General features: G+C 45.0%; 1 protein-coding gene and 1 long non-coding RNA gene across 3 annotated transcripts in view; one reads left to right on the top strand and one right to left on the bottom strand.

Moving 5' to 3' along the window:
- The window catches only part of LOC309650334, a 40,205-nt gene that overhangs the window by 12,015 nt on the left and 16,104 nt on the right, over window positions 1–12,086 (top strand). The gene's annotated exons all lie outside the window — the stretch shown is intronic.
- Window positions 911–10,276, bottom strand: G6PC1 (glucose-6-phosphatase catalytic subunit 1). Of its 2 annotated transcripts, none has more exons than XM_082441551.1 (5): window positions 9,826–10,276; window positions 7,811–7,920; window positions 4,795–4,900; window positions 4,046–4,161; window positions 911–2,452 (listed from the first exon to the last, which is right to left on the bottom strand). In XM_082441551.1, exons 1-5 carry the CDS (start codon window positions 10,053–10,055, stop codon window positions 1,941–1,943), a joined length of 1,074 nt encoding a protein of 357 aa, XP_082297677.1. In that variant the 5' UTR covers window positions 10,056–10,276; the 3' UTR covers window positions 911–1,940. The 2 variants fall into 2 exon arrangements, with proteins under 2 accessions (XP_082297677.1, XP_082297678.1); XM_082441552.1 differs by lacking the exon at window positions 9,826–10,276 and adding an exon at window positions 9,503–9,819.

Genomic DNA, 12,086 nt, shown 5'->3' with positions numbered 1-12,086 from the left:
ATTTTAACCTTTGCTTCCGGTTGCTTTTGTTCATTAAAAGGTTACTGTCTATACACAGTGGCCTGCCTTAGGGAGCCGTGTCCCCTCTGCTTGAATGTTAAACCAAAGTGCCTTTGTTCAGGGAAACATCCTGACCCTGTCCACCTGTGGATGGCAGCAAGAAAGAAGAAATTAACACATCCCTCCCCAAGGCTGGCCATTCCAAGGGACATTCGCAAACCTTATGGCCTTTTTACGTTACTTCCTCATCTCCTCCTCCTCTGTTCTATAAAAGAAACTGGCATCCAAACCCTGATAAGATGGTTTTTTTGGAGACATTAGTCTGCCATCTTCTCTGTCTGCCAGCTTTCCGAATAAACTCGTATTCCTTGCCTCAGCACCTCGTCTCCCGATTTATTGGCCTGTCATGCAGCAAGCAGAGCGAGCTTGGACTCGGTAACAGTTTGATTTCATAGAGCAACTCATGCTGCACTGTGGTCTGGTAAATAATGTTCAGCCTTGGCCAACTAGAATACGATATCGTGACTATGTTGATATGCTCGACTCTACCTGTGCCCCTGTAGACACTTTATAAGTCTCCGCAGTCCTACTGGGACTCCTGGGCAACAGAAGACAAAACACCTTCCTTTTGCAAAAAGAAAACATAAGTATATAGAAACCAAATTATTTGTTTAGTGAAATAGAGAAAGAGCTAGAAATTTAGCTAAGCCAGAATTAGAAACTTCAGAACACATTGCCTCTAAAATATAGTAATCAACAAGACTTCATTCTTAAGTAAAATGTTGTTTTAATAAAATACTGCACGTATATATTTTTCTTTGCAAAGATGTTATGACCAGGATGGTTGGTGTGAATGATACTATATGGTAAGCTATATAATTAGTAGAAAAAACAAGGACTCTCAAATAAATAGGTTTCAACATTTTTTTTAAAGGACATATTCTGCAAATCAGTTGAGACTAGAGAATAGGCAAAGAGGAGGAGTTGGCTTTTCTTCCAAGAATGCACTCTTGATTGGCTTGGGATAGAGAAAGGAGTCATATTTACCTCCAGGAATCAAAAGTAACATTGGAGTGACCTTCTGGAGAGAGAAATCCTGGCCCTCTCCTTGCCATTTTGCCCAAGATTTCAGAGCTTAACTGAAACATACAAAAGCACCACTATAGAGTCACTTTTAGGCATCTGAGGATCCAGCAGGGTGGGTGTGGAATCAGTGGAAAATTCTGGGGAAAGCAGAGCTGGGCTAATAAGAAGAAAGATCGAATGTTATGGAGGAGAAGCTGACTTTGCCTGAATATTCTGACTTAGTACAATATCCAGATCACTGCAGCCATTCAGAAATCCCAGTAAATACAATGACCATGGCTATATAATAGAAAAATACAAGAAGCAGAATTACTCCACCAAGGACCTATTCATTGTACTTTAAGTTGGTCCCCCACCGTTGAGAGCCCTTTACCTAAAGGTTCGTATATAATCAAAGCCATTAAGATATTGTTTGACATACAATTTGCATGATATGCAAGATATTTAAAAATCCTCCTTAATCAATCCTTCTTTCCCTATCAAATCCACTGCTCCTTTCTCCTTTTCTGGGTAAGGATGAGCATGAGTGGAAAATTCAGTGTGATCCCCAGCCTGGCGTTATGAGCTGGCCCTCCCAAGAAGTCTTGCTTTTGTATATTGGACAAAAGAGTAAGTATATCTTTGTGGAAAAAAATCCAGAACAACCCAGCTCCAATAAGGCTTTCTCAAATAGCCTTATTAGCTTTTCAAAAACACATCACCCAATGCAATTAGAATTGCAAAGGGGGAAGGGGGTGTCGCCTGAGCTGACTCTATAGTACCTCTGGCCTCACAATGGGCTGGCAGAAGGCCCTAGCCACCTTCAATCCTTGGTGCAGTCATCGACTTGTAAATTCTGAAGACTCCACATCCCCTTACAAAGTCTTCTTGTTCGGCTGGCCCAGGACCTGGGCCAGGCAGTAGGGGATGAGACTGACAGACGCCAGGGGCACTGCCGCACTCTTGCAGAAGGACAGGACATAGAAGATCAGCTCGATTTGGGATGGGGGTTTCAAAGAGTCAAAGAGATGCAGGAGGATGAGGGAGACCACAATGCAGCTGAGGCGGAACGGGAGCCACTTGCTAAGCTTGCCTTTGCAGCTCTCCCTGTACATGCTGGAGTTGAGAGCCAGACCCAGGCCAAAGAGTGTCCCCAGGTTCTTGAGGAGGCTGGCAAAGGGCGTAGTGTCAATGTGGACCCATTCTGGCCGCTCACACCTTCGCTTGGCTTTCTCTAGGGTCCACAGGAGGTCGACCCCCAGCCCCTTTAGCAGCAGGTAAAATCCAATGGCAAAACTGAACAGGAAGAAGGTAATGAGAAAATATTTCTTGAGACTGGCGTTGTAGATGCTCCGGATGTGGCGGAAAGTCTCAGCAACCGCAATGCCTGAGCGGAAGAAAGAATGACCGTGAGAACTGGGGAAGATGCTGGCCCTTCAGTTTGGAGCAATGGGTGACATGCCATCCACCCCACCATTGTGGAGTTAAATCACAGATGCCAGATTAGAGGGTCGTTTGGTTTCTTCCCATATGTCATTACAGCCTGTCCTCAGCCACAGATTCTTTCAGATGGAAGAGTCATGTCGCATACGTCCTCCCTCCACATGCAAGTTTCGTGTGTGTGTGTGTGTGTGTGTGTGTGTGTGTGTGTGTTTGTGGTCCTCCTGTCTCTACTTGAATACCCTCAGGGATGGAGAGCTCACTCCCACTCAGGGAGCCCATTTCATCTTTGCATGGATTTGATCATTAGACAGTTCTTCCTTGTGCTGAGCTAAATAAAATCTCTCTCCTTCTAATGATGTCTATTGGTCTCAGTTTTTTCTGCAGGCCTTAATAAGTGGTAAATCTAGAGCCTCTGTCAGCACATTTAAAGATACTTATTCTCAGCGGTGAGGGATAAATTAGGAGGTTGGGATTAACATATACACACTATATAAAATAGATAACCAACAAGGACCTACTCTATAGCACAGGGAACCATACTCAATATTTTATAATAACCTATAAGGGAAAAGAATCTGAAAATGAATATATATATGTGTATGTGTATATATATAGGTATATATACCTGTATATATTTCTGAATTACTGTGCTGTACACCTGAAACTAACATGATATTGTAAATCAACTATACTTCAATTAAAAAAATAATAAACTGGGGGAAAAAAAGAAGAGACTAAGACAGATTGGGAACTCAAAAAATAAAATAAAGAAAGATAGTTATTCTCCTCTCTAACTTAAACATTCCCGGGTCTTTCATGTAACATGAACTTCCAGGCTCTTTCTCAAACATGGAACCCCGTGCTAAATGCTGTGTTAATTTTGTGGTTGCCATGAAGACATTATTTCCCTTGTTCTCAACATGCTTCTGTGAATGCTGCCCTGCTCTGCTTTTTCAGGTCTCCAGGGGAAAAATTCTACATTTTCCTTAAGGTCTTATATTCTAGAGCTTCCCACAAAGTCAAGAAATTCTTTCTTACACTTAACCAAAGTCTTTTCTGCCCCTTATTAACTGGATCCAAGAAAACAAAATATTCAAAATTCAGAACCTATAATAAAGACCAGCTGTGGGTATCTGTTAGGTTTGCAAATGAATTTATTTAAATAAAGAGCTTTCCAAGGACATGGTGTTAATTTGTTAAATTTGGTAGCTTTTCTTAAGACTAAACTAGGGGCCACTTCCAGCTGAAGACCAGTAAGAAATAAAGAATGTAAATATCTTGGAGATTTCAAGCGAATTCAACTGGGTAAGTTAATTTTCTGTATTGCCATGTTTCTGGAACATACTTAATTGTGTACATCTGGGCACTCCTATAGAAATGAGTCATTTCAAATCGCTCACCCTTGACTGTCAACCCACTGAAATGCTAATAGCATTGATTATACACAGAACATGGCAGGAGTGCTGGGATTTTGTCCTGATGAGGGAGGAATGGTATAGGTGGGGAGATGGAGGGAGGGAGCCAGAGCAGCTGGTACCTGACAAGACTCCAGCAACAACTTGATGGGGAAAATGAGCAGCAAGGTAGATTCGTGAAAGACAGACATTCAGCTGCACTGCCCAGAATCCCAACCACAAAATGATGTTCAAGCACCTGCAATGGAAGAAGCAGCTATAAGAGAACCCAGATATAGATCCTTCAGCAAAGAGAACAGCCTCAGCAGGAATGTTGGAGCCTGGCAAACTCAGGTTTCATCAGTGGAATTTTTGTAAATTGAAGACTGTACTCAAAATTCAAAGATAACCATGGCAAGTGGTGAACCCCTGTGTATGTGAACTTTAACCTCCCTATTTTATGTTTCATAATTAAGGATTTGCACAGTGTCTGCATATCCAGAATTCCCCATAGAAGGAATGTCTTCTGCTTCTTTGTTTATTTTAACTTGGACGGGGCATCTCAATTGTTGGTACAGAAATGGGTTTTTGTTTAAAGCCTGTTTCTAGCTCACTAGCTGATCTCGAGAAACCCCTCTGCTATGTTAGGCCTTTTTTACTGATCTCTAAAGTTAGGTGTTGCCCATTCACAACATTCATTAAGTGGGTCCCTTCCAGCCCTAACATTCTGTGACTCTAATATTCACTCTCAGCAGAAATGCCACAACTCTTATCAGTACCAACCTAAGGCATGGGGTGGACTGGGAGCATGTGAAGAAGAGCAAGTGGTGTGTCAGCTACAGAGAGCCACCTCCTGCTCTCCACCACCCACAACCCAGAGCTGAGTTCTTACCGAAATCCGTAGGTTGGCTTTTTCTTTCCCCGAAAGATGGAGAGGGTGGATGTGACCATCACATAGTATACACCTGCCGTACCCATGGCATGGCCAGAGGGACTCCCTAAAGGATAGGAAAGAGATGAAAGAATGAACCAAAGGTTAAAAGTCTCCATCTGGGAGATTGCTAGGGGGCATCATCTATCCATCCAACCATCCATCTATCCATCCATCCATCTGTCCATCTTTCCATCCATCCATCCTCCCTTCCATCCATCCAACCATCCATCCTTCCATCCATCCATCTTTCCATCCATCCATTCATCCATCTATCCATCCATCCATCTATCTTTCCATTCAGGAAATATAATGGAAAAGCTACAAGATGGTGAAGTAGAAGGACCCTGGGCTCACCTCCTCTCATGAGCATACCAAAATCACAACTAACTGCTGAACAACTACTGATGGAAAAGACTGAAACCTATCTTTCCATCCATCCACCCATCCAATTATCCATCCACCCATCCATCCTTTCATCCATCTACCCATCCTGCCATCCATTCATTTATCCATGCAGTCATTTATTTAACAAATATCTATTGAGCTCCTACTACGTGCCCAGAACCATGCTAGGCTTTGGGAGTACAGTGGTGAGCAAAGTCAGAGAAGGTCATAGCTCTTGTGGTTATATACAATCTAGAGATTACACAAAGAATCAGCATGCTGGGTATACAATCACAAACCGATCTGCCTTCCATTACCTCTCTTCCACTCTCTTTGCTCAGTCTGCTCCAGCCATGCTGGCCTCATGGCTCTCCTTTAAACACACTCCCACTTCAGTGTCCCTGTGATGTTGGCCTTTCTAACCAGACACCTCTTCCTTCAGAAATTTACTGGCTAATTCCCTTGCCTCTTTCAAGCTTTTGCTCAGATCTCATCTTCTCAATGAGTCCTACCCTGACCACCTTATTTAATACTGCATTCAATTCCTATTCCTGATTCCTCTTCCCTGAAAGACGGAGGGTCCTGAGATGTGCCACTCAGATCCCCTTCTGGACTGAAGAGTTTATTTCCCATTTCTCTTGTTGAGAGTGTGGTTGCAGACGGCCCTCAGCTCTCAGACTTCCCTGGAAGTCTTGCCCTGGGCTGAAAAGAGCTGCCTTGATCACAGCTACCCTCTCCCTGGGGGGAGCCTGCACCCAATCACTGGTCTCTATTGGGGTATAAGGGCCTGGTCTCCTTGAATCAATTCAGAGCTCCTATGGGGTTGGCTGAGACTGAATCGCAACTAGGTTTCTTCTGCCCAGGTGGCTTCTGTCCCTTTCTTCTATAAATGCTGCTCCCCAGAGTAGCTTACCTCCTGCATGCTGATCTCCATCTGAGTCTGCTTTCCAGGGAACCGCATAGGTAAAGCCTTGCCTTTCTTTCTTCCTCCTCCTCCTTCTTCTTCCTCTAATATCCTAAATATTTTACTTGTGTATTATGATTTTTTAAAATAACACACACACACACACCCCATTCAAATTTAAGCTCCACAAGAGGGGGATCTTTTTTTTTTGCCACGCTGCATGGCTTGCAGGATCTTAGTTCCCTGACCAGGAGTTGAACCCAGGACACCACAGTGAAGGGACTGAGTCCTAACCACTGGACCACCAGGGAATTCCCACGGGTAGGGATCTTTGTCTGTTTTATTCACTCAGGCATTTCGAGTACCTAGAACAGTGTTTGGCGCCGGTGCAGATAAATAACATTTTTTTAAAAAAATTATTTATTTATGGCTGTGTTGGGTCTTCGTTTCTGTGTGAGGGCTTTCTCTAGTTGCGGCAAGTGGGGGCCACTCTTCATCACGGTGCGTGGGCCTCTCACTATTGTGGCTTCTCTTGTTGCGGAGCACAGGCTCCAGATGCGCAGGCTCAGTGATTGTGGCTCACAGGACTAGTTGCTCCGCGGCATGTGGGATCTTCCCAGACCAGGGCTCAAACCCGTGTCCCCTGCATTGGCAGGCAGATTCTCAACCACTGCGCCACCAGGGAAGCCCGATAAATAACATTTGAATGAATGGATATGCTCTGAAGTGAATCAAGGATTTGTGAGAACAAATAACTAAGGGCCATGCCCTAGTCTGGGGGTCAGTGATAGGGTCTTTGAGGAAGGGACACTAACACTGAGACCTACGGGTGAGCAACGGGGTTCAGTATTCCTTTCTTTACTGAAAAATGAAATCTATCATGTGGCTGAAAAACACCTGTCTGGGTGTACCTAGTAAAATACAGACAGGGTGTGGGATTGGACAGTCAGCTCCGGAGGCCACATCTCCCGGGCCAGGCCTCTGGGAAGGACAGCCCGGGGCCCAGGCCTCTACCATGTTCCCTTCCCTGGACAAAGGGCCACAGCGCAGTTACTCTCCTGAGCTCTTTGCCTGTGAGGGAGCCCTTGCCTTTCTGGACTAGCAATTTCGGTTCTGGAAACATTAGGCAGATTTCCAAAGTGGCAGTCATGGGCTATTTGGGAAGGCCTTGCTTAAGTGAATTCAAATGGAGTTGTACCGGACTTCCTTGGTGGTGCAGTGGTTAAGAATCCGCCTGCCAATGCAGGGGACACGGGTTCGAGCCCTGGTCTGGGAAGATCCCACATGCCGCGGGGCAACTAAGCCCATGTGCCACAACTACTGAGCCTGCAATCTAGAGCCTGCAAGCCACAACTACTGAGCCTGCGCGCCTAGAGCCCGTGCTCCGCAACAAGAGAAGCCACCGCAATGAGAAGCCCACGCACCACAACAAAGAGTAGCTCCTGCTCCCCGCAACTAGAGAAAGCCTGTGTGCAGCAACAAAGACCCAACGCAGCCAAAAATAAATAAATAAAATAAAATAAAATAAATGGAGTTGTACCAAATCCAAGACCATGACCAAAGCTTGCAAGAGTGACTCTGCTCATGTCCCCCTCAAAGACAGCTTCATCCAGAACATTGTTACCAGGTGTCCACTGTGAGCAAGGTCCACCCAGTTTCTGTCTGGACAAGGGCTGCGACTCTCACCTGGGCCGGTCTCACAGGTGACCGGGAACTGCTTTATCAGCGGCACGGAGGTGTTGCTGTAGTAATCGGTGTCCAGGACCCACCAGTATGGGCGCTGTCCAAAGAGAATCCTGTGAAAAAGCAGAACCGATATCTGGAGTTACTGAAGGAACACTTTGTCCCAACGCCACACCTTCGAGAAGAGAGAGTAGCTCAAGGAGAAGACCCATGTGATCCTACACAGAACACTGGTATCACGGGCACCTCCAAGAAGGGGAACTGGATGGCTGGAGAGGGGCGAGGGAGGGAGACTTTTATGGTGCATCCATTAGATATAACTTTTGAATTTTGCACTGTTTGAAGGTATTATTTATTCAAACATAAATAAATAAATCCAATATCCTCAAAGCCGTATTAACGGCAACTATGTGACTTTTTTTTTTTAAACCCCAAGAAGAATTTGTCCTGGCAGGATGCATAGGAACTACAGTTTGCAACTTGGACTTGCATATTCTACGGGTTCTCTTTCTGCTGGCCTCCAGAGTCTTGGGCTTCTTCCGGACACCAGAGAATGAGCCTCAGCCCCAAGGACAAGCCCCACCAGGAGATGTGGTCTCTGTTTCCATCAGAATCACTCTCTGTAAGGACATACATAGCTTCAGGGGCTTGTTCTGTATCCTCTCAGCTTTGAAACAGAATATCTCAGACAAACCGCTTTCCCTTTCAAAGCATGTTTTTCATTGTGGAAACAGGTGTGAAGGGTTGGTCAGGATGCCTCCTTTGCCCTGCAGTGGAGGAAGAGTGATTTCTCACTAAAATTAGCCACTAACTCTGACCTCTACCAACTCAGAGAAAATCCATGGTTCTTTACATGAAATTAGATGTTTGGAATAACGTTTTATCTTTTTATTTTTTAGAGTTATGCTATTGAATACCAGAAGTTACAGACAAAGTCGATTTTTCAACAGGAATTTCAGAATCCCATCAATAATACGCCTTGGGCTTCTGAGCCCAATAACGATGTTCTTTCCTACCCTAAAGGACTTTTCTTGTTTATGGCCAAAGAAAATTAGAGCTAGAAGAGATCTTAAGAATCACCTGCCAGTGAACAAAGATAATTTTAGGGATGGTAAAGATCTTAGAGGGCAGCTGGTCCAACCTCTTCAGTTTCTAGACGAGGCAATAGAGGCCAAACAAGTAATGTGTTAAGAGTCACCCGGTACTGGCTAACAAATGTAAAATATTCAGGATTTTTGCAAGCTGGACCCAACGGTAGCTTGAAAGTGGGATAACATACACAGTAGAAACTGGCAAATACTAAAATCAGGGCTTTTTACCCCCAAGAGTCAGTTTACCAACACTGGATATAACATAGTTCGTAAGAGCCTTGCCTCTGAAACCAGCCTGCCTGGGCTTCAATCCTGCCTCCGACACCACCTGTGTTTTTCTAGTCGTTTAACTCAGTGCCTTAAAGTGTTTAACACATGGCCTGGCACATACTACATGTTCAATAAATGTTAATAACTATACTAATTATTAAGGTCCCAGAGATAATCTAAGTTTACAGATTATAAAACAGAAACTCAGAGAGTTGCTACGAGTTGTCCAGGACATACAGCTGGTAGGTGGCTGAACAAGAGAGTTCCCTGAATTACTTCTCATGACCCCACACAACAAGTTTTGAAATTGCCTATGTGTTTCCTTTCCTCATACCTCATTTTTCTTCCTTCGTACATCTATCTTTATGTCACCTGTGCTGTTTCAAAGTAATAAAACGGTGTTTCTTTGCTTATAGCCTATAATTCACAAGGTCCAGCTGGCCTTCCATCCATATGAAATAGCCTTTCCTGTATCTTCAGCTCACTGACAGGGTTTTCTCTGTCTTCCCTCATTCTGTAGAGGACCAAAGTCAGGAGGGGAGTAACCTGTGGCTTCTTGAATAACATGGAGAAGGCAACTTCTGATGGACAGACATTTCCAGAGAGAATGTCAGCCTCTTTCCTTGCCGAGCTCCTCTTTGTCTGGCTCTTACTCACCACTTAAAGACGAGGTTGAGCCAGTCTCCAATCACAGCTACCCAGAGGAGTTTGATGCCCACAGCTTCTCGAAGATGGAACCAGATGGGGAAGAGGACGTAAAAGGCATTCCTGAGGTCTGCAATCACGGACACCAAGATGAACCAATCCTGGGAGTTCTGGTAATTCACCTGGAGGTAGCGCGTTGACTGGATCCCAAAGTCATGCAGAGCATTCATTCCCTCCTCCATCCTCACTCAGGAAGCCTTTGGCTGTGCCCTTGCAGTTATTTCAGACTTGGTGGTGATTGCTCTGCTATCAGCCTGTGCCTTGCCTCTGTTTTATACACTCTGTATCCAGCCTGCAGGTCAACCCAACCCTGATCTTTGGACTCAAAAACCGCTTTTGTCTAAAATCTATTGATCAAAGGTGCATCACCAGTAGGTTGATGCAAACATGTTCAGCGTGATTTACGTAAAATAGAAAAACAGGCACACAAAAACAGCCTGATCGTCCATGGGCTGGCACAGCCAATTATTAACTTTGGCATTGTTGCTTGACAGTGCAAGGGGCTGCCCTCCTGGTTCCGAAACCCGGCCAGAGACACAGGACAGAGTCTAAATCTGCCATGGTTCTTGCAAAGATGCCTGATTTCCTAAGTCTGCAACTGCACTTATTTTGGAACAAAGAAAAGTCTTGGTGCTCTAGCTATTCAACTTTTAAATTATTAATTTTAAAATATAGTAAGTTCTATTGTACTGGGAACTGTCATGTTGCTGGGCATTTCTTAACTGCATTAGGGTCTAGGAAATGCCTCTGATTTGCGAGATCAAACCCTCTTCACAGTATTGGCTCTGTATCTCTTAGGGCCAGAAAATAATCATCTTTGAATGCACTGATTAATTTTTTTTTGTTGTTTTTTTTGGCAGTGCCACGTGGCTTGTGGAATCTTAGTTCCCCGACCAGGGGTCGAACCTGTGCCCCCTGCCGTGGAAGCGCAGAGCGCTAACCACTGGACAGCCAGGGAATTCCCCCTTTGGGGTTTTAACACATAAGTTTAAGCAACAGAGTGAATGCATGTTCATGCAAAAACAATATGATGAATATGTGGTTCTAAATAAAAATACCAGCAAACTGGGGACTGGGGACTCTGGAAAGGGCTTTGTATTTTGAGCTTTCTTTCATTTGTACCTGGAGATTAGATATAGATATAGATATAGACATAGATACAGATACAGATACAGATATATCAATATGTACAAATAATCACCAGGAAGTAAATACAATGTTATTATAACCATGGATGTAGACAAGGAATAAAGTAACAAACACCAAGTTATGAGAAGAAATGCTGCCTGCTCACCCCTACAAACAGAAACCATCCTGCAGTAGCCTAGAGACCAAAACCCCACACTCGGATGACCTAGGACTGTGAAGGGAGCAGGGGCTGACTCAGGTGACAGACTGATGCATTTTCAAGAATAAGAGCCAGTGGGAATAAAACTTGTTAAAACCCACACGAATTCCCCATTAGGAAGTCCATGATTGCTTTGTAAGGGGTAGTCTGGGGACAGGAAAAAGAAATTCAGAGCAAATGAGTTTGTAGCAAAGGTTGACCACATTCCATGCTGGAAATGATTAAAACCTCATCCAGGAAGTATGATCTGGAGTCTCATCCCCACCTCCCCCGCTGGGCTCCTACCCAGCTCAAGCAGAATCCAACTGCCCTTGACCGCATTGTCTCTGCTGGTCCAAGCAACCCTCTCCTGCCATGCCTTACCTGGAGAGCAGGGATGATGGTGGTGGTGGCCTGGTGGGCTGCAAAGGACACGTGTACTCGTAGTGTTGAGGGGGAGGGTGTTCTGTATCGTCGGGACTGCCTGGCCACAGGTAGTGGGCCCCGCAGAAGAGGTGACCCCTTCCCTCTATCCAGATAAGCCTTCCTAGAACGTATTGAGTAACTCCTGTGTGATCCCTGGGGACTGAAGTTTCTATGGTCTGAGGTGAGTCAAGGGCAAATAGGGCAGATGCTCTGACAAAATATTCAAAGGCCACTGTCTGGGTCTCCCCTGGGCTGCTAGGAGCCAGCGTGTCTGAGTTGGGCGGGGTGCCCTCACGTGCTCAGCATATAGGGAGCCAGGGGAAAACCCTATCTTCTGGAGGAAACTCAGGGAGCATGCTCGTGTCGATAAGGAGTCCAGATGGAGCTGATATCCCATTCTGGGCACACTGGGCAGTGGGGGAGTCCCTCTGGCAGGCTGCCCGCCAGGCAGGGGGGCTCT

This window comes from Balaenoptera physalus, assembly GCF_965194825.1.
Source record: "Balaenoptera physalus genome assembly, chromosome: 20".
Taxonomy (NCBI): Eukaryota; Metazoa; Chordata; class Mammalia; order Artiodactyla; family Balaenopteridae; genus Balaenoptera; species Balaenoptera physalus.
This window is presented reverse-complemented; position numbering and strand designations above follow the sequence as displayed.

Excerpts from the sequence above, each read along its gene's own strand:
- G6PC1 (XM_082441551.1), bottom strand. The coding sequence starts at position 10,055 with ATGGAGGAGGGAATGAATGCTCTGCATGACTTTGGGATCCAGTCAACG. Across the intron at positions 4,901-7,810 it reads CACCTGTGAGACCGGCCCAG|GGAGTCCCTCTGGCCATGCC; the intron begins GTGAGAGTCGCA and ends CCTATCCTTTAG. Across the intron at positions 2,453-4,045 it reads TGTTGCTGGAGTCTTGTCAG|GCATTGCGGTTGCTGAGACT; the intron begins GTACCAGCTGCT and ends TCTTCCGCTCAG.